A 25,033-nucleotide genomic window follows, 5' to 3' on the forward strand; every position below is an offset into this window, starting at 1 on the left:
ATTAAATATTATTCCAGTCTATCAGTGTGTAGAGAGGGAAAGAGGAACGCTGTGGTGTCTCTTCAGACGGTGTCGCTGTCTATAAGTTGCTTGTATTTTAACTGACATTAATTCCACTGGAATCACCTGAACTTCTTTCATTTCACTGACAGAATTGATTAAAAAAAAATTTTTTGTTACAAGTATTATAATTTGTTTTTCACACAGTAAGAAGAAAAACCCCAAAACAACGGAGCCAAAACCCAAAATGATCTTTAATTTAAGACGTGAAGCGTTTCCTGAGATTAGTTTTTCTCTAACTTCTAACACATTTCTTTTTACTTTATGATCTTCTCACTCATTACCTTCAGAAGCATCCAGAGACACGTCACGGAGCTGATGTGGTCATTTCAGAGTTTTACTTCCGACCTCCACGAGTGTGATGGACTCAGAGTCATTGATCCAACATCAGCAGCAGATCAGCTCTCTTTACAGGGTCACCACTTTCCCACAATCTCTCCATCACCCCCCCAGTCCTCCACCTGGTCCCTAAAGATGGAACTATTGTCCCCCCGGGCAATAACAGCATTAGTGGTGGAATATCCTCATTGTCTCTCCAAGCTCTGTGATTGGCTGAGACTGTGAGAACCTCCAAGCAGACCTGGAGCCACACATTCATATGGAGATGTGGGACTATAAAGAGGAGGGCTGAAGCCAGCAGAGATCAGATTGTCTCCTCAGAGACCTCCACAGCACACAGACCAGCAGATCATGGCTCCTACAATCACTGCAGTGACGACCAGTTCTCAGGAGCATCTGACTCTGAGCCACAAGGTAAACTGAAGATTGAAGCAGGTTGCAATGTTCTCAGGAGAGCTGGTCTGACTCCATGTTCTCCCTGTAGTCCTGAATCCGTTGGTCAACCACTCTGTTCTTCTTTGTGCAGCTCAGAAAGCCTCTGGTGGAGAAGTTCCGCAGAGAGAGAATCAACAGCTGCATTGAGCAGCTCAAGTCTCTCCTGGGTCCAGAGTTCCTCCAACAGCATCCAGACTCCAAGCTGGAGAAAGCAGACATCCTGGAGATGACAGTCGGGGTCCTGAGACGCCTGCAGCATCGTCGGGCTCTGGACTCGGTCCTCGCCGCTCGAGGTTACTCCAGGTGTGTCCAGGAGGTGGAACGCTTCCTCTCCAGGGAGCCAGAGAAGACACGACTGATGAAGACCTTCAACCAGCTGAAGTCTTCCTCTGGGAAGAAGCTGACAGAGTCTGACTTCTCTCATCCGAGCTCCACAGTCAGCAAAGACAAGCGTCCGGTCGGAGGCGTCCTGTGGAGGCCGTGGTCGACGTCCGTAGACGAGTGAGCATCAGGAGGGAACTTCTTCAGCCTCACCTTCATCACTGCAGACGTGTGATTGTGCAGAGTTGATGCACAAGTTGTATTTTATTCCTTTTGTAAAGACTCGTGTTCCTGACAACATGTATGTTGTATTTGCTTTTGGTCTAATTGGTCCCTATGGGATCGTCTGTCTATGGTGTCCATGACACTGGGACTAGATGACATGCTTTTAATACATCTTCATCAGGTTTATGTGATGTTCACATGCTTCTTATTGTGATTTATCTGTGTGTGTGTGTGTGTGATCTAGACAAACGTGCTGCTTTATCACTCCGTGAGTGACGGCACTCGTACCTTCAGCGAAGGGAAACGTCCTACAATGAATGTATGTCTTCAAACCAAGTGATGTGCATTAAAACAATCAGAAAAAACACTCCTGACTTTGCGTGACTTGTTTCAACATGTCAGAACAGCAGATCAATGTGAGATCCGTGAAGAACACGCTGCTGGATGAACCGTCATGAGGAACCGTCATGAGGAACCGTCATGAGGAACCGTCATGAGGAACCGTCACACCTTCAGCTGTAGCTGCTGGTGTTAATGTGTTCTTGAATCCAGAGACGGATGACGTTGTGTCGCGTCACGATGCTTAAAAACTGTTTTATTCTAACTATAATAATAAAGGTGAATCCAGTTTGTATCAACTTTATTAGCAGCGTTCTCGTGACGTCACACCAACGTCTGTTTCTTGTTGGTTCTGCTAGCTTGGGAGTTTCAGTTTAGCACTAATTTATTCTGTGTTAGCGGATGGGGCGGCGCTTTTAAGAAGAAGAACCGACTGACCCACAGACCGACTGACCCACAGACCGACTGACCCACAGACCAACTGACCCACAGACCAACTGACCCACAGACCAACTGACCCACAGACCGACTGACCCACAGACCGACTGACCCACAGACCGACTGACCCACAGACCAACTGACCCACAGACCGACTGACCCACAGACCGACTGACCCACAGACCAGTTCCGGTCCGTTGGTCAGGAGTTGGGGTCCACCGGTTTGGGACTCCTTGGAGCTTCAAATGTAAATGTTTGTCGACCTCCTGACGTCACCTCATTAGCTCCATACGGGTTCACTGTATTTCCATAATGTTCTTCTGGATCAGATCTCAGGTCAGACCAGACGCTCAGATCCTCTCCCATCTGATCGTAGAGATGAGAGACTGACTAACCCAGTTCCTACAGTCTCTACAGTTGCTTTCCAGGCCAGCGAACCACAGGGGGCGACAGCGCCACCATGCCGCTGGGGCTGATATCGTAATGAATAAAATTCAGTTGTTAAAACATGCTTGAACAGTTCAAAGAAGCATTAAAGGCAGTCAGAGACTACAACATCCTGCGACACCCCTGAATTCAGCATTTTACCCTGACCTACACATTTTGTGCCTCTGGCTTCCTGAAAATGTTTTGTTTGGTGATTATATCTCGTCGTTTCACATGAGATTAACAAATTCCACAATAGAATGACGATCTATTTATCTTATTATTTAGGGTGATGTAATGAGTCCGAGACTCAAGGATCGTAGAACACTTCAGGATGCTGTCAGCCAGTAGGACGTGTGTACGGAGTCACGTGACTGCCTTCCAAAAATCCGGGATGAGTACAAAAATTTAAATTTGACCTTGACCTAGTTTTCTCAAGGTCAAGGTCATCATCTCATCTTGGTCCCCTTTGCTGCCTGAGTCACGTCGTTCATCTGAGCGGTTGTGAAGACATTTGGTGGACGAACACTGACAGCAATGAAGCTGTTCGTGGAACTTGATCTATGATAAACAACAACACTATAGTACTAATATAAATACTAATAATAACAACAATAATACTATAATAAAACTGCAGGAATCATTTCTTAAATCACATTTATTTATTTGTAACAAGTGAAAAAACCTTCAAACAAATTTCAATCCATTTTGGATAAATAAAAATCAAACTGTTGACTGAAACACAACACGTTACACACACACACACACACACACACACACACACACACACACACACACACACACACACACACACACACACACACACAGAGGTCGTGACCCTTTTCAGAAGAAAGGTTCTCTTTAACTCTATGTTACATTAAACCTTGAAACAAGGCAGAGCGATCAGCTTCAGTCACAGGAGGACTCGTCCGTCTGTCCTACAGCTGGACAGACGTGTCCCCAGCGCGTAGACATCCCATAATAACAGCACATGTTCATCAAGAACAGATCTTCATCCTGGTGATGTAACATCTCACAGGGATCCTGGAAATGTCCTCGTCAACCTTCAGCAGCACAGCGGCGTCAGGTCTTCTTCTGGGTGGGGGGACAGACGCAGGAGGTCTCTGGAGGTCCTGGAGTACCCGCCGGGGGACAGCAGCGTGATGAAGCTCCTGGTCTTCTCCAGGAGGTCCTGAACGCTCACGCCGCCCTGCAGGTGGGCTTCCATCACGGCCCTCAGCTTCTCCACTCCAGAGCAGCACTTCCTGTCCAGCGTGTGGAGCTTCCACCTGAGACAGGAAGGACACACCCGTCACCTCACGGCTCGACCTTTGCCCTCTGAGGCCGCTGGAGGCACGTGGGGGGGGGGGCACTCACCTGAACAGCTGCTCCTTCACGCTGTCTTGGAGGTGGAGGTCGGCGTACGGAGACATCTCCAGTTCCTGCTGCTTCCAGAAGACGTGTCTGCTCACGCCCGCGTGTCTGCTCCGCTTTTATCAGAGCCGTCAGCCAATCAGAGCGCGGCGCTGGGGACAATGGGGGTCATTTAACGCCCGTCACACAGAACAGGTGGGATGCTGATCTGTGGGTCACCGTGGAAACCGTCACACACAACATGTTACACGTGTACAGCTGTCATTATGACGGTAAAATTATGGGATTCATTAAAATCAGACGAATGACGTTAATCAATAAATATTGTTATCACATCTGAAATAAATAAACTATCAATAATTAACTGTGATCTGAGCCGGACCCCAGCTGTGGGCAGGGGTCTGGTGGCGTCCAGATGGCGGCGTGCCTGAGAACACACACACACACACACACACACACACACACACACACACACACACACACACACACACACACACACACACACACGTCTATTGTGAGCACAGCTGAGCAGGTTACAGACGAGTGTGGGAACGAGTGTGTCGCCATGGCTCCCAGCGCCGGGCAGACAGGAGGGCGTGTGATCGGGGCAACTTCAGGAGAGGGGGCGGGGGGAAGGGGAACCTGAACCCCCCCCTTGGACAGATGGGAGGAAAGGAAGAGGAAGGTGAGTCCCCGGGGCCAAATGTGGCCCTCCACATCATTTTATGTGGCCCACAAGAGCATAAAAGGTCAGAGTATCTGAAAATAAGTAGTGCTTTGAGCAAAACTACATTTCCCACAATGCAGTAGTTCAGCCCATTTTAACTCTGACTAAACGTAGTGAACAAAGTTAACATCCTAACTTGTGTCTGATGTTATTTTTCTTTATTGATTGATAGTTTGATCCTTGATTGATGGAGTTCTGTGGGTTTAATAACCTGATGAATGAAAAGGACTTATGTTAGAACAGAGAAACAAACAAACATGTTTTTTCTGTCTAACTGTAATGTTTGGAACTAGAATCAGTCAGAAATTCAGTTATTTAACATTAAGGAGTAGTTACATTTAGTTACATTACACTGAGTTACATTTAGTTACATTTATTAGTTACATTAAGGAGTAGTTACATTTAGTTACATTACACTGAGTTACATTTAGTTACATTTATTAGTTACATGAAGGAGTAGTTACATTTAGTTACATTACACTGAGTTACATTTAGTTACATTTATTAGTTACATGAAGGAGTAGTTACATTTAGTTACATTACACTGAGTTACATTTAGTTACATTTATTAGTTACATTAAGGAGTAGTTACATTTAGTTACATTACACTGAGTTACATTTAGTTACATTTATTAGTTACATTAAGGAGTAGTTACATTTAGTTACATTACACTGAGTTACATTTAGTTACATTTATTAGTTACATTAAGGAGTAGTTACATTTAGTTACATTACACTGAGTTACATTTAGTTACATTTATTAGTTACATTAAGGAGTAGTTACATTTAGTTACATTACACTGAGTTACATTTAGTTACATTTATTAGTTACATTACACTGAGTTACATTTAGTTACATTTATTAGTTACATTAAGGAGTAGTTACATTTAGTTACATTTATTAGTTACATTAAGGAGTAGTTACATTTAGTTACATTTATTAGTTACATTACACTGAGTTACATTTAGTTACATTTATTAGTTACATTAAGGAGTAGTTACATTTAGTTACATTACACTGAGTTACATTTAGTTACATTTATTAGTTACATTAAGGAGTAGTTACATTTAGTTACATTACACTGAGTTACATTTAGTTACATTACACTGAGTTACATTTAGTTACATTTATTAGTTACATTAAGGAGTAGTTACATTTAGTTACATTACACTGAGTTACATTTAGTTACATTACACTGAGTTACAGTTAGTTACATTTATTAGTGACATCTGGCCCTTTGAGGACAGCCGTGATGCTGGTGTGGCCCCCAGTGAAGATGACACTTCTGAATGTTCATCAGGGTCAAAATGGGTAAATATTGTTGAATTATTCTAGTTTAGTCCAAACCTTATGAAAACACCTGAAAACACCTGGAAACACCTGAAAACACCTGGAAACACCTGGAAACACCTGAAAACACCTGGAAACACCTGAAAACACCTGGAAACACCTAGAAACACCTGGAAACACCTGGAAACACCTCCTCACGTCCAATGAGGTGTTTTCAGCTCAGGATTACACACAAAACAAACACACAAAATTAAAAGATGTATCTTAATAAATAAGTGAGTGACTGTAGATAAAATGAACATTTGTATCTGACGCGGATCAGCTGCTGAACACTACTGACACCCATTAATGTCTTTAACTCTTCTGGGATTGATGATATTCTAATATGTGTTAATCCTGACTCATACCAGTGAACAGGATTAATGGATTAAGCCACCATGTTTCTGAACCTGTCAGGATCTATTGTCCCCCGGGGCTCTGTGAGTGTGTTTCCTCTGGTTTCCCACACTGCAGGAACAACAGAAGTGTGTGTCGCTCTGCATCTCATTAGAGTCAAAGTCTGCCCCCCATTAGAGGTGGACTTTAATGCGTCTGCATTACAGACGGGTTGTTTTACCAGCGCTTCATTAGAGGAGACGATCTTTTACTTTAAATACGTTTTTGGGTAATTTCATACAACTGTTTTATAATGCATGATTTATTTTCAGATTTTCTTTCTTGTTAACATGTGATTGTTATGGAATAAAATGGCGTCTTCTCCATCGGTGTCAACTCAACACCTCCTGAAGCATCGGTCCAGATGTGGACTCTGTGGACACGTGCCTCGTCTTCAGCGTGAGGAAGAAGTGGGGCTCAGTTTCCCACGCTGACTCCCTGTGAGCTCAATGAGCCACAAACACACTTCAGTGACAGATGCTGGCCGTGTTGTCATAGAAACAGAGGCTGACATCAGCAGCCATCTGGAGGGAAACGACACCATTGGCTACTCAAAACTGAAAGTGAACTGAAACTACCTCCACCACAATGATTTATCTTCTGGTACGTGTAGTTTACAGTCACTACTGTATATTTTGATTATTATTATTTTTGAACCTCATTGCTGAGTCATCATTTACGTGAACGTTCATCTCCATGCAGGAGGGGGTGAGCGTTCCTGACATGTCCCAAATTCCTTTGGAGAATGAGTCGACGACCGTGGGTCAAGTGTTCCCACAATTCAAGTAGACACTGAAGGACCAATGAGATGCCGCCTTCAGGAGCGAAACATTAAAGAGGTTTGTGAGTAAAATCAATTTAATAACAACAGTGAAACTTCTCCACCTGTGGTGTTGCTGTAGTCAGTCCATCCAGCAGGGGGAGACATTCCCCTCTACTAGTGGACTTTTTCAGGATCTGTCAATAATTGTGAACTGAGTTCTGTAATTTAAGACAAGTCATGTTAATTATAAATTCTAGATATATTTAAGTGACTAGTGTTGATTAGGTTACTTCTAATTTAACATTTGTGCTCATGACCCCCAGACACTGTTAAACCACCTTCAACCTATCTCTGAAGTGTTCACATGGGTAGACTTGAGTCACGCATTTTTCTCAATTCCGATAAACATTGCATGACAGTCAGTATTGGTTTGCTGATACAGGAAATAAAGTGAATCCAGAGAAATTACAAACGTGCAGCAGCGAGTTTCTTTCCTAGGGCGGTGTTTCCCAACCTGTTCTGAGACACAGAATACTTTTTTCATTGAGAAATCCACGAGGCACACCACAAACCAACATTGCTCCAAGGGACATGTTGCAGCCTGATGTAGTTTGTGTACCTGTGTCAGGTTTGAAAAGCTCACCTCACAGATACGTCGTGGGAAATGGAAGCAATGTTACAATAGTTTTGTCTCTCTGGCTGAAAACTGTTTGTGACTCCAGACGTGAACAGAGGTGATCACATTGATCAGACGTCACTGGACTGTAATGCAGACACTTTAAAGTCAACCATCTCCCTCTAAAAGAGGGCAGACAATGATTCTAATGAGAAGCAGAACAAGACACACTTCTGTTGTTCCTGCAGTGGAGCCGGTGAAAGGACAGAGTGTGGGAAACCAGAGGAAACCCACTCACAGAGCCCAGGGGGACAATAGATCCTGACCTCTGACCTGGGAGACGTTCAAAAAGAAGCCTGGCTCCAAAGCCCTCTTCACCAGTTCACCAGCAGCAGCAGCAGACTATTGTCCAGAGGGATTTGGCACACTTCAGGAAACAGCTGCCTCCAGGTCCCGTCTTCATCTGTGGAGAACAAACTGATCCTGGACCTGATGAAGAGGACCATCATTCAAGTCTTCTGGCTGTCCAATGACCACAGCCTGCAGGACAGAGTGTGAGAAAGAGAAAGCAGCTTTCTACCCACTGATGTACGTGACGGGCTGAGGAGTGTGTGTCCATTCACAATCAATGATCCAGCATCAGGCAGCAGATCTACAGGGTCATCAGTTTCCCACAGTCACCCCCCAGTCCTCCAGCTGCTCCCCTGAGATGGAACTATTGTCCCCCAGGCAACAACGGTATTAACCATGGAAGACCCCCTCTTGTCTTCAGGGGCTCTGTGATTGGCTGAGACTGTGAGAACCTCCAAGCAGACCTGGAGCCACACATTCATATGGAGATGTGGGACTATAAAGAGGAGGGCTGAAGCCAGCAGAGATCAGATTGTCTCCTCAGAGACCTCCACAGCACACAGACCAGCAGATCATGGCTCCTACAATCACTGGAGTGACGACCAGTTCTCAGGAGCATCTGACTCTGAGTCACAAGGTAAACTGAAGATTGAAGCAGGTTTCAATGTTCTCAGGAGAGCTGGTCTGACTCCATGGTCTCCCTGTAGTCCTGAATCCGTTGGTCAACCACTCTGTTCTTCTTTGTGCAGCTCAGAAAGCCTCTGGTGGAGAAGTTCCGCAGAGAGAGAATCAACAGCTGCATTGAGCAGCTCAAGTCTCTCCTGGGTCCAGAGTTCCTCCAACAGCATCCAGACTCCAAGCTGGAGAAAGCAGACATCCTGGAGATGACAGTCGGGGTCCTGAGACGCCTGCAGCAGCAGCAGCAGAGAGGACTGATGAAGAACTTCCACAAATTACAGTCGTCCTCTGATCACAAGCTGACGGAGGCCGACTTCTCTCCACTGAGCTCCACACTTCAGACCAGCATCACCACAGACCAGAGTCCAGTCAACAGTGTCCTCTGGAGGCCATGGTGGACACCTACAGACTGGAGCCACGGACTCACAAAGTCACATGACCACATTGGTGGGAGATGAGCCGACTGAAGTCTTTGAAATGTTCTGGACTTGTTCTTCTGGAGGTCCAGAAGTGTGTTTGTCTTCTCACCAGACCAGCAACAATATCTTTCAGTGCAGGAAGAGAAGATCTTGTGATGGTGTTGCATCAACACATGTGATGACGTCAGACTAACTCTAGAAGTCTCTGGACTCCACGTCTCGTTAGGAGACGTTCTGGTAACATGTGCTACCTTCTGACTGTTATTGATCCTTGTGATCAGAAAATGGATCTGTCCTTTTAATGGACGTGTTGTCATGAATGAACTTAAATTGAATCTCTCTGATTTGCCCAAACTGATCTGGAGTCAGATCCAAATGTTTATCCTTTTTACAAAAGGTTTGCTAAATGTCACAATTTTCCTGTGATGCTTTTATAATCCGTAATGTAATTGGTCAAATGTGTTGTCATGGTGATAACTGTGACCTCTGGATTAGTAATAATCTGTTGGATCAAACGTCTTCATTGTCCTTTATGTGGACATTTTGTGGTGATGGACTTTCCCTCACTGTGTGATGATAGAAGATCAGTTTTAGATCAATCTGTTGATCTCTGATGGTCAAAGGCTTGTTGAACGTCACCCTGTCACAGTTTCCTAGAGACGCTGTCATGTTTGCATTGAGACAATCAGTTGATTTCAGGTCTTGTTCAGAACCATGTGACCTGTGGTCAGGTCAGGGGGACGACTTGTACTTTTGTCCACGAGGACAAACGTGTGAATCCATTTAAAGGCCTGATGGACAGTGAGGACTGTGTCCTCAGAGACTGGACATGGTTTGTCTGTTGTAAAGACAGCTGTCCTCTGGTGCGTGTGAGTCCTGGACTCCACGTCTCCTTAGGAGACGCTCTGGTAACATTTGCTACCTTCTGACTGTTATTGATCCTTGTGATCAGAAAATGGATCTGTCCTTTTAATGGACATGTTGTCATGAATGAACTTAAATTGAATCTCTCTGATTTGCCCAAACTGATCTGTAGAAATGTCCACCTTGTTGTGATGTATCATCACCTCCAGGTGGAGCTCTCTGACTTCATGTGTCTCATTGTGTCTGCTGGAATAAAAACACCGACACCTGAACATGTGCTGTTCTCCTGTCACTCTGTCATTGTTCACGTCTTCACCATGAAGAAAAACTGACGTTCCGTATTCATGCCATTGATCGAGGCCTCCATCATAGTCCCTGTCTTTGATTGACACATCAAGACAACATTTAGCACAGACAGTGAGTATAGATCCATAACCAACGTCTGTAGATATAAACTAGGTCTTGTACATTTAGAAATGGAAAGTATAAAACAGGAAAGGTCATCATGGGTTAATGGACGCACAAACTCAAACAACGCTCCTGCAGAATGGAGACAATTTGGTGCTGAACAAAAAGTGACGTAGCCTATGTATCCTGGAAAGATAGCTTTATAACATACAAGAAGGCTCTCTGTAGAAATAGAAATGTTCACTAAAATAACAGAGTAGTCATAAAATTTCTTTTCAGCACCATAGCCAGGCTGATTAAGAAACACAACAGTGTTGAACTAAAGTAATACAATATTCAATATTTACAATAAAAACGTGTTTTCATAGATGCTTTTAGCTGAAAGTCAAACACAAGCTTCAGCTGCAACTCTTCAAAACAAATTGTAAAATAACAGAGAGCTTTGCTTCCTCAAATAGTCCAAAAATAACATTGAGAGACAACTGAGATGTAATCAAACTTTATTCAGTGATCAGTGTCAGGGTCATCTCCAGCTCTCCAGGGGTCCAAGCGATGGTGTGGTTGAGCTTCAAATGTACCTGATGGATGGTGAATTCACATAGCTTCTCTTCTCTTATCATTTCAGCCCTGATCTTCTGTATATATAGACCTACATAAATAGAGGACTTAATACACTTTTAAAACATTTACAATATGGTATCTTTAATTTGTCTTACTGCTCATCAATGGGGATTCATCGCTCTGCAGTTGAACCGAATCATCTCGTCATGACGATAAAATCTCATTGTTGTCTTCCTCACCATAAAACAGCTCCACAGCTGCTCAACGTTCAACGATCTCCTGGTTTTTGTCTCCAAACACTCTGGCTTCATCTAATTTCTTCTTTCAGTCTCTGTTAGCAGCTGACCGCCACTAACCGGTCGCACGCTGATCACGTTGTGACACCATCAGATTAACAAAGAATGTTATAGAAATGATCTCAGGTTGTATGAATGCATACCAAAAGAATGTAAAATTTGCAAAAAAAATCAATGAATTTTGATATGCTTGTAAGTGAGATAATGAGGGAATCACACACACCTGGCCGTGGAACAGCTGAGCAGCCAATTGTCCAATTACTTTTGGTCCCTTAAAAAGTGGGAGGCACATATAGAAACTTCAGGCAAGGAGAAGGAATGTTCCATCCTTCCCTCACTTGTGAACAAGACCCCAAGATGCTTAAACTCCTCCACTTGGGGCAAAGACTCTCCACCGACCTGAAGAGGGCACACTGCCCTCTTCAGGTCGAGAACTATGGCCTCGGATTTAGAGGTGCTGATCCTCATCCCACTCGCATAGCACAAACTGTCCCAGTACACGCTGAAGGTCCAGGTTTGATGAGGCCAACAGGACAACATCGTCTGCAAAAAGCAGAGATGAAATCCTTTGGTCCCCAAACCGGACCCCCTCCGGATCCTGGCTGCACCTAGAAATTCTGTCCATAAAGATCATGAACAGAACCGGTGATAGAGGACAGCCCTGCCAAAGTCCAACATGTACCTTGAACAGGTCTGACTTACTGCCGGCAATGCGAACCAAACTCTGGCTTCGGTAATACAGGAACCGGACAGCCCTCAGCAAAGGGCCCCGGAACCCAGACTCCTGAAGCACTCCCTACAAGATACCATGAGGGACACGATCGAATGCCTTCTCCAGATCCACAAAACACATGTGGACTGGTTGGGCAAACACCCATGAACCCTCGAGCACTCGATGTAGAGTGTAGAGCTGGTCCAGTGTTCCACGACCGGGACGAAAGCCACATTGTTCCTCCTGAATCCATGGTTCGACTGTAGGTCTAATCCTCCTCTCCAGAACCCTGGAATAGACTTTCTCCTGGAGGCTGAGGAGTGTGATCCCCCTATAGTTGGAACACACCCTCTGGTCCCCCTTTTTGAAAAGAGGGACCACCACCCTGGTCTGCCAATCCAGAGGTACTGTCCCCGACTGTCATGTGATGTTACAGAGACGTGTCAACCATGACAGTCCCTGCACATCCAGACACTTGAGGTACTCAGGGTGAATCTCATCCACCTCCAGTGCCTTGCCACCAAGGAGTTTGGCAACCACCTCGGTGACTTCAGCTTGGGTTCTGGACGAGTCCACCTCTGAGACTTCAGCCTTTGTCTCCACTGTGTAAAATATTTTAGCAGGATTGAGTTCTCCACCTGTAATGTAGCCACAAGAGGACACAAGCCAGTGTCTTATTGTGCCGGTCCCAAGCCCGGATAAATACAGAGGGTTGCGTCAGGAAGGGCATCCGGCGTAAAACTTTTGCCAAATCAAAGATGCGAATCAAACCTATGACTTCCATACCGGATCGGTCGAGGCCAGGGTTAACAACGACCGCCATCGGCGCTGTTGACCTACAGGGCGCCGGTGGAAATTGGATTACTGTTGGTCGAAGAAGGAGAGGAGGAAAGTGCGTTCGCACGAAGAAAGAGAAGAGGAACACCAAGAGTATAGGACTGAGAGTAGGGACGTTGAATGTTGGAACTATGACAGGAAAAGGTAGAGAGTTGGTTGACATGATACAGAGAAGGAAGGTAGACATACTGTGTGTCCAGGAGACCAGGTGGAAAGGTAGCAAGGCTAGAAGTTTAGGAGCAGGGTTCAAGTTGTTCTATCATGGTGTAGATGGGAAGAGAAATGGAGGAGGAGTTATCTTGAAGGAGGAGTTTGTTAGGAATGTCCTGGAGGTCAAAAGAGTGTCAGATAGAGTGATGAGTCTGAAGCTAGAAATAGAAGGTGTGATGTTCAATGTTGTTAGTGGGTATGCTCCACAGGTAGGATGTGAGCTGGAGGAGAAGGAGAAATTCTGGTCAGAGCATGCCTAGAAGTGAGAGAGTTGTCATTGGAGCAGACTTCAATGGACATGTTGGTGCAGGAAACAGAGGTGATGAGGAGTTGATGGGCAGGTTTGGTATCCAGGAGAGGAACGCAGAAGGACAGATGGTGGTTGACTTTGCAAAAAGGATGGAAATGGCTGTAGTGAATACTTTCTTCCAGAAGAGGCAGGAACATAGAGTGACCTATAAGAGTGGCGGTAGGAGCACACAGGTAGACTACATCTTGTGTAGACGGTGTAACCTGAAGGAGATCAGTGACTGTAAAGTAGTGGTAGGTGAGAGTGTAGCCAAACAGCATAGGATGGTGGTGTGTAGGATGACTCTGGTGGTGAGGAAGATCAAGAGGGCAAAGGCAGAGCAGAAGACGAAATGGTGGAAGCTGAAAAAGGAAGAGTGTTGCATGACTTTTAGGAAGGAGTTAAGACAGGCCCTTTAATCGATGAGCGGGTCACTGTCGTGTGTGTGTGGATTGGATCCTGAGGCGGTGACGTATTTCCGGTATCTCTGTATCTGTTTTTCACTGTTTTCATCTGTTCTGCTCTCGCTCTGTCTTTCTGTTTAAACATTGTTCTTTTTATTACTGTTTAATCACTATTATGGCTTGTTCTAGTTGCTCAGAAGTTCTAGTCAGGATGTCTCTGCTAGAGAGACGTGTCCGTGAGCTAGAGCAGCTCTTAGCAGGTAATGATAGCATAGTTAGCACGGACACTGCAGCTAGCGTTAGCTGCCAGGACGTTAGCACGCCCGTTAGGCCCAGTGAGAGTTTATCCTCGTCGGCAGTGGCTCCGCAGTTTGTCACTGTGGATCGGTGGGGGGGGAGCCGCCGGGGCCGGCGGTCTGGTAAGCAGACCGGTCTGGCTCGTCTCCCCCGGCGGCTGGCCGGTCTGCGGTCCCGGCTCGCTCGGTTTCCTCGGCCCCGGCCTCCCCCTCTTCCGCCCGCGGGGCTAAACCCGGTCAGCCTAGACAGAGTAGCACGTTAGTCATAGGCGACTCCATTACCCGCAATATTAGACTAGTGACGCCAGCAACAGTACGCTGTCTACCAGGGGCCAGAGCTCCCGACATAGAAGCTAACCTCAGGGTGCTGGCATCAGCTAGGGAGAAGGGCAGTCAGAAACACTCCACCAGTCCACCTAGGAACATTATTATTCATGTTGGCACCAATGACATTAGGCTCCGGCAGTCAGAGGTGACAAAGAATAGCTTGGTTAGGGCTCTGGACTGCGCTAGGGAGATGTGTCGGCATCCAGTAATAGTCTCTGGCCTCTTGCCTGTGCGGGGGAATGATGAGACTTATAGCAGACTAACAGCTTTGAACCGCTGGCTGGCGCGCTACTGTAGGGAACAGGGTTTAGGCTTCGTAGATAACTGGCCTTCCTTCTGGGGCCGCCCCGAGCTGCTGAGAGCTGACGGCCTGCATCCTACTGGGGCAGGGGCAGCTCTTTTATCCAGGAATATAGACAGGACCTTACAGCGTCTTTAACAATAGCCATACAGCGCTCGGGCTGCAGGTGATTAGAGAGCCTGCTAGGGTAGTTGTTGATGCGGTTGTGGAGTCTAGACTAGGAAACCATCAGACTGATGGAATAGTTAGTGACGTTGAGACTGTCTCCTTCCCTCAGATTTTTAATAAAATGGCCCGGGACATTACCCATGTGAATCTTACTTCTGCTCTTATCACCATTGACAAGGTACTGTTCAGTGAAGCACCTGATCAGGTTATCCAAGACTCTATACCTGAAAGCATCCCAGTTATTGTATCACATCGTGTTTATAGGTCTTTACCTCCCAGATTTATTGAAACGCGGCATCTGATTAAGATTAATACATCCTCAGCTGTTAAACCGTCTAACAATCATGTTAGTGACACTACCACATTTCAATTTGGCCTTTTAAATATTAGATCAATGTCATCGAAGGCCTTGCTTGTGAACGATTTAATTCTTCAGCATGGCCTGGATATGATTGCTCTATGTGAAACATGGCTAAAACCAAATGTCTTCTTACCGTTAAATGAAGCTTCACCACCTGATTTTACATATGCTCATGCCGCAAGGGCTGATAAACAGGGTGGAGGTGTTGCTTTAGTCTACAAATCTATTCTGAACCTGACTTCTAATCTAGATATTCATTTTACATCTTTTGAGGCTCTTGTTCTAAAACCATCGCCTACAGCTGTAAACAGCAGGCTTTATCTTGTAGTAGTCTATAGACCGCCTGGTCCCTATTCTTTATTCTTAGAAGAATTTGGTGAATTCATTTCGGATCTAATTACTCAATCTGATGAGGTTATGGTGACAGGTGATTTTAACATTCATTTAAATAACCCTAGTGATCCTTTGTGTAAAGCTTTCCTAACCCTCCTGGACATGTTAGGTTTCACTCAGTGGGTTCATGAAGCAACTCATTCCAATGGTAATACCCTAGATCTGATTCTATCACGTGGTATAAATGTTACTGCTGTGACTGTCTCTCCTCTTACGTCAGTGATATCTGACCATTTTCTTACTACTTTTAAAGCAGCCTTTACTTGTCAAAATAGCATTACTCCTGATTTAGTCACTACTCGCCATATCGGCTTGTCAACGGTATCTAAACTTAGTGAGCTTCTACCTGAGGTATTGACTCCTTTTACTGTAGCAACAGGATCAATCGAAAATTACACTAGTGATCTAAACTCAGCTCTTTCTAGTCTGTTGGACTCAGTTGCACCTCTAAAAACTAAAACCATAGGGGTGCGCAGGTCTACACCATGGTTTAACGAGGAGACACGCGCTCTCAGACGGGCCTATAGGAGTTTAGAGCGCAGGTGGCGTAAATCTAAATCTAAATCATGCTACATCTCTTGGCACGAGTGTGTCTTAAATTACAAACGTGCTCTGTCCACCGCTAAAGCTGCCTATTTCTCCAGATTAATAAGTAAAAATAAACACAACCCTCGATTTCTGTTTAATACTGTAGCCAGATTGACCCAGAAACAGCCAACGGCAAGCAGCTTGTTATTGGCGGCTGATGATTTCCAAGATTTTTTCTGCCGTAAGATTGATAACATTAGACATGAAATTACTTCTTCAGCTTCACCTGGATCAAAATTTGATGTGGTTCCTTCTCTGGGTGTTAAAACCCAACTTCTCTCTTTAACACACTTTGAGAATGTCTCTCTGGTAGAATTATCGAAGTTGGTCTCAATCTCCAAACCTACTACATGCCTCTTAGACCCTCTCCCTGCTAAATTAGTTAAAGAATTATGGCCATTGCTGGGCCCTACTATGTTAAATGTAGTTAATCTTTCTCTTGCAACCGGTGTTGTTCCCATTAGCTTTAAAGCGGCCGTAGTTAAACCTCTGCTTAAAAAGCCACATCTCGACCAAGAGTCTTTAAATAATTATAGACCAGTTTCTAACCTTCCATTCTTATCTAAAATACTAGAAAGGGTAGTATCTCAACAGCTCTTAGATTATTTATCATTAAGCGGTCTTTTCGAACCATTCCAATCAGCTTTTCGGGCCCGCCATTCCACTGAAACAGCACTTACCAAAGTTGTGAATGATCTCCTATTAAATCTGGACTCTGATACCACTTCTGTTCTCCTACTTTTGGATCTTAGTGCAGCATTTGATACTATAGATCACTGTATACTCCTTGACCGACTGGAGAGACAGTTTGGTGTCTGTGAGTTAGCTCTGGCTTGGTTAAAATCTTATCTATCTGATAGGACACAATGTGTCTCCTACAATAATAAAACTTCTGCCTTCTCCGACATCAAATATGGCGTACCTCAGGGGTCTGTCCTTGGTCCTCTACTATTCTCCCTGTATGTTGCACCTCTTGGTCAAATTATACGCAGCTTTGGAATAAGTTTCCACTGTTATGCTGATGACACACAACTTTATATGCCCATAAAAGCAGATGATCGATCTGAATTGATTAAACTAGAGGCCTGTCTTTCTGCTGTGAATAGTTGGATGTCCAGTAATTTCTTGCTCCTAAACCCAGACAAAACTGAAATGTTAATCATTGGCCCTGCGCGACATATAAACCAATTTCAACACCTAACAATATCTGTAGATAACTGTCTTATAACCCATAGTTCAACAGTCAAGAACCTTGGAGTAACGTTAGATTCAACTCTTGCCTTTGACCAGGATATTAAAGAGGTGACAAAGATCGCCTTCTTTCATCTACGTAATATTTCCAAAATTAGGTCCTCTTTAGCCATGGCTGATGCAGAAATTTTGATTCATGCCTTTGTGTCCTCTAGACTTGACTCTTGTAATGTTCTGTTATCAGGGTTGCCTCGGTCTAGAACTAGGGGCCTTCAGATGGTTCAGAACACAGCAGCAAGAATATTAACTAAAACTAGGAAATTTGACCATATCACCCCAGTTTTGGCTGCATTACACTGGCTCCCGATTCATGTTAGATCCGATTTTAAGGTACTCTTATTAACATACAAAAGCATTAATGGGCTTGCTCCAACCTATCTGTCTGATCTTGTTAAACCTTACACGCCGACTAGGGCTCTCCGCTCTCAGAATACTGGTCTCTTGTGTGTTCCTAGATTTAAAAAGAAGTCAGCTGGCCAGAGGGCCTTCTCCTATCGTGCCCCTTTCTTGTGGAATAACCTCCCTATAAATATTAGACAGTCTGAATCTGTAAATGTCTTTAAATCTAGACTCAAAACATATCTGTTCGACCTAACATATAAGTAATATCGGGGATGGCGGTCTCAATGTTTAGGTTTAGCCTAGTCCTGCCGACGAGTCATAGGATTTCTTAGTTAGGCCCCTGCCTCCCATTAATCCTCTGCTATTCTGGTCCCTCTAGCACCACTCTCGCCCTGTTCTCTCTGTCTCTCTCCCTTCTTCTGCTGTTCTCTCTCACAGGCCTCTGTGTGGTGGATCATCGGCAATCGGCTACCTCTGTCTGCTTCCATGGCTGGCGATAGCACAAGCTGTACAGTGGTCCTGTTTCACCATCCACTAGGGGAGTGCTGGTTCTGCCTCATTTGGTTCTGCTGTGGTTTTGGGGTTTTGCCAGAGTAACCTTGACTTTAACTTTTTTGAGCTGAATGACTTAGGCACTGTCTGGTCTGTCCTCAGAGTGGTGGATCCTCGGCAATCGGTGACCTCTGTGTGCTTCATCGGCTGGTGGTGACTCGCTCTACTGGATGGATCGGCATGCCTTTGTTATACATTTATTGTTACTGTTATTATTATTGTGTTGTTAATCTGTACATGCGGTATCTATTGCTTCGTCTGTCCACTCCTGGAAGAGGGGTCCCTCCTCTGCAGTCTTCCTGAGGTCTCTCCCAACCATTTTTTCCCCTGTTAAAAGGGTTTTGGGGGGAGTTGTTCCTTATCCGATGCAAGGGTCGCACTGCTTGCAGTGCACAAAGGTCAGAGGGATATCGTCCGTGTGCAGATTGTAAAGCCCTTTGAGACATTGTTTGTGAATCTGGGCTATATAAAAATAAATAAACTTGAAACTTGAAACTTGAAACTTGGGTGGCAAGGAGGTGCTTCCAAATGACTGGACAACTACAGCTAATGTGATCAGGGAGACAGGTAGGAGAGTACTTGGTGTGTCATCTGGAAGGAGAGTAGATAAGGAGACTTGGTGGTGGAATGAGGAGGTACAGGAGTGTATACAGAGAAAGAGGTTAGCTAAGAAGAAGTGGGACACTGAGAGGACTGAGGAGAGTAGACAGGAGTACAGGGAGATGCAGCGTAAGGTGAAGGTAGAGGTAGCAAAGGCCAAACAAGAAGCTTATGAGGACTTGTATGCTAGTTTGGACAGTAAGGAGGGAGAGACTGATCTATACCAGTTGGCAAGACAAAGAGATAGAGATGGGAAGGATGTGCAGCAGGTTAGGGTGATTAAGGATAGGGATGGAAGTCTATTGACAGGTGCCAGTAGTGTGATGGGAAGATGGAAAGAGTACTTTGAAGAGTTGATGAACGTGGAAAATGAGAGAGAACAAAGACTAGAAGAGGTGACTGTTGTGGACCAGGATGTAGCAAAGATTAGTCAGGATGAAGTGAGGAGGGCATTGAAGAGGATGAAGAGTGGAAAGGCAGTCGGTCCTGATGATATACCTGTAGAGGTATGGAAGTGTCTAGGAGAGGTGGCGGTAGAGTTTCTGACTGGGTTGTTCAACAGGATCTTAGATAGTGAGAAGATGCCTGAGGAATGGAGGAGAAGTGTGCTGGTGCCCATTTTTAAGAACAAGGGAGATGTGCAGAGTTGTGGCAACTACAGAGGAATAAAGTTGATGAGCCATACAATGAAGTTATGGGAGAGAGTAGTGGAAGCTAGACTAAGGGCAGAAGTGAACATTTGTGAGCAGCAGTATGGTTTCATGCCAAAACAGAGTACTACAGATGCAGTATTTGCTTTGAGGATGTTGATAGAGAAGTACAGAGAAGGCCAGAGGGAGCTGCATTGTGTTTTTGTAGATCTGGAGAAAGCTGATGACAGGGTGTCCAGAGAGGAACTGTGGTATTGTATGAGGAAGTCTGGAGTGGCAGAGAAGTATGTTAGAGCGGTGCAGGACATGTATGAGGACTGTAAGACAGTGGTGAGGTGTGTGTAGGTGTGACAGAGGAGTTCAAGGTGGAGGTGGGACTGCATCAGGGATCAGCTCTGAGCCCCTTCTTGTTGCTATGGTGATGGACAGGCTGACAGACGAGGTTAGACAGGAATCTCCATGGACTATGATGTTTGCAGATGACATTGTGATCTGCAGTGAGAGCAGGGAACAGGTGGAGGAGAAGCTAGAGAGGTGGAGGTTTGTCCTGGAAAGGAGAGGAATGAAGGTTAGCCGCAGTAAGACAGAGTACATGTGTGTGAATGAGAGGGACCCAAGTGGAAGAGTGAGGTTAGAGGGAGAAGAGATCAAGAAGGTGGAGGATTTGAAGTACTTAGGGTCAACAGTCCAGAGCAATGGAGAGTGTGGAAAAGAGGTGAAGAAGTGTGTCCAGGCAGGATGGAACGGGTGGAGGAAAGTGTCAGGTGTGATGTGTGATAGAAGAGTTTCAGCTAAAATGAAAGGAAAGGTGTACAAAACTGTGGTGAGACCAGCGATGTTGTTTGGTCTAGAGACAGTGTCCCTGAGGAAAAGACAGGAGACAGAGCTGGAGGTAGCAGAGATGAAGATGCTGAGGTTCTCTCTGGGAGTGACCAGGAAGGATAGGATCAGGAATGAGTACATCAGAGGGACAGCACATGTTAGAGGTTCTGGAGATAAAGTCAGAGAGGCCAGACTGAGATGGTTTGGACATGTCCAGAGGAGAGATAGTGAATATATTGGTAGAAGGATGCTGAGTTTTGAACTGCCAGGCAGGAGGCCTAGAGGAAGACCAAGGAGGAGGTTTATGGATGTAGTGAGGGAAGACATGAAGGTAGTTGGTGTGAGAGAAGAGGATTCAAAGGACAGGGCTAGATGGAGGAAATTGATTCGCTGTGGCGACCCCTGAAGGGAAAAGCCGAAAGGAAAAGAAGAAGAAGAGTTCTCCACCTGTAATCTACACCATGTAGACCTCAACCATAATGCCACAGTCCTCAGTAATCCAGACTGCAGTGGAAATCTGGAGCCATCCCATCAAAAAGTACCCAGAAACTCAGATTGGTTGAAGGATGTTTTTCTTGAGAAGTATTTCTCAGACATAGTAATATGATGTGAAACAAATGACCCACAAAAGCTCAAAAACTCAGACTTCAGGCAAGGAAAACGGAACACATTGACTAGACAGCCATCTTGACACGCCTATCTTTGGGTGCTAATGCTGGAGTCCTCCAAGTTTTACACTTCCTCTAATTGTGGCAACGTGTCACGACTTGTGGTGTATTGTTTCAAGCTGGGGTGATTGGACACCTCACAGCAGCTGAGACCATTTCCAGCAGTCCTCATCTGACCGGCTGCAGTCCAGGTGTTAGTTTTTACATCATAGTACTCAACAGAACTGATGTCGTCAGAGTCATTGATGCCCCCCATGACAAACAGCTTGTTGTTAATCACAACAGTGCCAAAGTTACTGCGGGTGGTCGACATGGGGGGAATTTCATGCCACTCATCGGTCTGTGGGTCGTAGGCCTCAACACTTTTTAAATAGTTGTTGCCATCGTAGCCACCGACCTATCAGAACAAAATAAAATAGTCATGTGAGTGTTTGGGTTCAAATTAAATTCAACATATTGATTGAAAGCATTCTCAGAAACTTTGATTGTGAACATGGCATGCGTAATGCCAACTAAACACCAAACAGAGGGCATCTTCATTCAAGCTGGGGTGATTGAAGGACCCCAGCTTGAATATAGGTTTGAATGACTCCATTCAACCTGGCCTTGAATAGATTAGTTCTTCATTTACTCACGGCAAAGATCCAGTTGTCATACAAGACGACGCCTAAACCACGGCGTACAGTGTGCATGCTGGACATGCGTGTCCACCGGTTGAACTCTGGACTATAAAATTCACATGGTAACTGTAGATTATAATCCAAATTGAAACCACCACAAACGTAAATCTGGACAGAAAAGGGAGAAAAAGATGGGCTTTCAACAAATATCACTGTTCTTGGCATAACCCCCAGGTAAGATCATTTTTCACTCATTTTCCTCTCTTCTTTTATATGATTGGAGAGTTCTTGTTTTTACAAATATTGAATAACCTCCAGTTTACAGTCTAATCCACAAATGTTTAAATTAATAGCTAACAGTTTCCTGTCTGTATTAGAACAACTCCAGAGCTATTTCCAACTGCTCTGTACCTTCACTCACCTTCTTATTGAATACTGCACAACCGCCATCATGTCTCCCAACATGCATGGGTTCAATTAGACTCCATTTGTTCTTCTCAGGTCTGTAGCGCTCTGCAGTCCTCAGGCAATACAGTCCTCCTAACGCATAAATATATCCATCCAAACAGGCAACGCTTACGAAGCAGCGGTCCTGGTTCATGGGTGCTGCTTCAAGCCAAACGTGTCTTTCCACATCAAACTTGCGCACGCTGTTGCAACACTCCCTGCCATCATAGCCACCAATGCAGTAGATGAACCCGTCGTGGTAGACAGTTCCATGATGGCAACGAGGCTTTTCCTGATGATCTGTAATGTCCAACCAGCGATCAGCACGGACATCGTAAACCTCTGTGATGTTAGTTACATCGTCGGTGCTCCAACCTCCAGTCGCAAAAATGATGGCGTTGGGTAAACGAGGACGAGCAGCGAGGTCAGAGAGAAATCTCCTGGGCGGTGTGGCATCGGACAGCTGACGTTTGAGTCGCAAGACGTCATCTAGAATTTGCACACACTGACTGTTGTTGGTCAAATATGGATCAGACATCAGAGTCTTAATGTCGTCTGTACTGCTCATGGCCAGACGAGCCTGCAGAGGAAACAGAATATAATTTAAATGGAACAGATGAAATTGTGATATTCCACATTTTTGTCACAGACAGCAACTACAATAAAAAACAACAGTTTCAGTCTGATATATGTTTTAACTTTAGAAATGTTTTGTGTTAACAGGACTCTTCACAAAACTAAATGACAAAAAAAAATATTTTTGTTATTTTATCCTGATAAAATTATTCAGCTGCAGGAGTAAAAGTACTCAGGTAACCTTATAATTTAAAAAAAAAAATTCCTGTAGAAGACATAATAAGCCCATTGGTGACTGTAAACATTTAAATGAAGCATAATGACAGAACGTGGTCTTACCTTTGACAAGAGTGCAGGTAAATGGGAGGTTCTCTGCTCAGGTTCATGGTTGATCCACCTAACGGCGGCCTCGTACACGGTTTTCTCCTCGTCCACGTTGAGGTCATCACTATCAAGGATGTCAGAGAGTTCCTGCAAACTGAGCTCCAGGAACTCCTGGCTGGAAACAACCTCCTCAAACCTGTTCATTAACAGGAAGTGAGCCTTGTGCTGGGCTTGAGGACCTGAGATGGTGAACCGACGGACACCAATGCAGTTCTCTGGAGTGAGGTGCTCTAACAGGAAGTTGTTGCATGCCTCTACAATGTCAGTTACAATCAAATAGTCGGTTGCTATGAGCAGATCTTGAATGTTTTCCTCTGTCACAGAGACAGAACCTGAGTATGCAAAGTCAACGATGACCTGCATCATGTCTGCAGACACGTCTGGGATGGTGAAATGTGTTCTATCACCTGCGTGTCGGCAGAAAAGGGCCCTGTGAGTAAAGAAAAGTCATTAAGCAAACAAACAAAGAAGCAATGCTAAATCACGTGGCATCATGTGGGCAATGACATCATAACTAGGAGGGCTGTGATTGGGAGGAACAGCCTGTCTGATGTTCAGTACTTCTGTGCTGGCCACAGTTTGTCCGTAACTAACACCATGTTTGAGCATCAGGGTGTCTAGAACTCTTGGTACCAGTGAACCCCGGGTCACAGGTCATCACCACAGGTGATCACCACCTGGTGGTGAGTGTGGTCAGGGTGTGTGAGAAGATGAACTATAACTACCGTATATATCAGCTTACATTGATATTCAGTAAGTTACTCACTCGAAGTATGGACTGCAGTTACACATGATGATTCTGTGAACATTAAAACCGACATCCCCAGCGCAGATGACTACATCACGTAAAGGATCCACTGCTCGTCTTAATCTTGCCATCTTTGAATTTGCCTCCATCACAACATCAACAGCTGCTTGTTTAAACTGTCAACAGTTTTATATAATGAGATCAAAGCACAAGCAGTGTGACATAACACAGTTAAAGTACAAGCGGAGTGACGCAACACAATCAGACTACAAGGAGACGATCGTCAGGCGGCTCAATCTAGTGGACGCATAACACAACCACAGCCACTACAGTACTTTATATTTTATGTACCTCATAATGCTGTGCGTCTTATTCTGGTGAAAAGTTTTAAAATAGGCCATTCATTAAAGGTGCGCCTTACAGTCCAGTGCGCCTTATAGAGCGGAAAATACAAAGTTCTTTGATAAATTGTCATTTTTAGGCAGTGGGCAGCGCTGTTGCCGCACAGCGAGGCGGTTCCCAGTTAGAGTCCCGCCCAGTGCGGGGTTTGGATGTTCTCCCCGTGTCTGCGTGGGTTCTCTCCGTGTTCTCCGGCTTCCTCCCAACTCCAAACACGTACATTTCAGTTGAATTGGCCAGTCTCAAAGTGCCCGTAGGCGTGAGTGTGTGTTTCTGTTTACGTGTGACTCTGCGGAGCGCTGGCGTCGCACCCGGAGTGTCCCCTGCTTCACGTCCCCAGTCAGCTGGGATAAACTCCAGCGCCTTGTGACCCAGGACAGTGGATTAAGCGGGTATGTGACAATGAATCAATGAATGAATGAGTGTTTTTAAGAAGTGGAGTTGGAATTTTGTCCGTCAGACTGGTGGTCGGGTTAGCAGAGGATGGTAGGGAGTCTAAGCCAGAGAGTTTCATTTATAAGATAAGTATACTTTATTAATCCCTGTAGGAAGATTGTTAGCATACTCTAGATCACACTGTTAGTTTAATCACATGCATATATAGTGTGTACAAACCCGTAACACACACACACACACACACACACACACACACACACACACACACACACACACACACACACACACACACACATAAAGTGACCAGAAGAGGGCTGAAAGCACTC

At 44.9% G+C, this 25,033-nt stretch overlaps 4 protein-coding genes across 4 annotated transcripts; 2 read left to right on the top strand and 2 right to left on the bottom strand.

Annotated features, from left to right (window-relative positions):
• The first annotated feature begins 693 nt into the window (after nt 1–693).
• On the top strand, nt 694–1,339 carry LOC137594925 (transcription factor HES-5-like). Its single transcript, XM_068314607.1, has 2 exons — nt 694–813; nt 926–1,339. Exons 1-2 carry the CDS (start codon nt 751–753, stop codon nt 1,337–1,339), a joined length of 477 nt encoding a protein of 158 aa, XP_068170708.1. The 5' UTR covers nt 694–750.
• Nucleotides 1,340–3,489: 2,150 nt separating this feature from the next.
• Nucleotides 3,490–4,056, bottom strand: si:ch211-193l2.6 (uncharacterized protein LOC561947 homolog). The gene is made up of 2 exons (XM_068314310.1): nt 3,961–4,056; nt 3,490–3,872 (listed from the first exon to the last, which is right to left on the bottom strand). The coding sequence occupies exons 1-2, from the start codon at nt 4,014–4,016 to the stop codon at nt 3,650–3,652; spliced, it is 279 nt and encodes a 92-aa protein (XP_068170411.1). The 5' UTR covers nt 4,017–4,056; the 3' UTR covers nt 3,490–3,649.
• A 4,609-nt stretch (nt 4,057–8,665) lies between these two features.
• LOC137595836 (transcription factor HES-5-like) lies at nt 8,666–9,418 on the top strand. Its single transcript, XM_068316165.1, has 2 exons — nt 8,666–8,777; nt 8,890–9,418. The coding sequence occupies exons 1-2, from the start codon at nt 8,715–8,717 to the stop codon at nt 9,274–9,276; spliced, it is 450 nt and encodes a 149-aa protein (XP_068172266.1). The 5' UTR covers nt 8,666–8,714; the 3' UTR covers nt 9,277–9,418.
• Nucleotides 9,419–21,201: 11,783 nt separating this feature from the next.
• LOC137594926 (kelch-like protein 10) lies at nt 21,202–24,043 on the bottom strand. Its single transcript, XM_068314608.1, has 4 exons — nt 23,931–24,043; nt 23,120–23,594; nt 22,179–22,784; nt 21,202–21,534 (listed from the first exon to the last, which is right to left on the bottom strand). The coding sequence occupies exons 1-4, from the start codon at nt 24,041–24,043 to the stop codon at nt 21,202–21,204; spliced, it is 1,527 nt and encodes a 508-aa protein (XP_068170709.1).
• Between the last annotated feature and the right edge of the window lie 990 nt (nt 24,044–25,033).

Source organism: Antennarius striatus, chromosome 5, assembly GCF_040054535.1.
Source record: "Antennarius striatus isolate MH-2024 chromosome 5, ASM4005453v1, whole genome shotgun sequence".
Taxonomy (NCBI): domain Eukaryota; kingdom Metazoa; phylum Chordata; class Actinopteri; order Lophiiformes; family Antennariidae; genus Antennarius; species Antennarius striatus.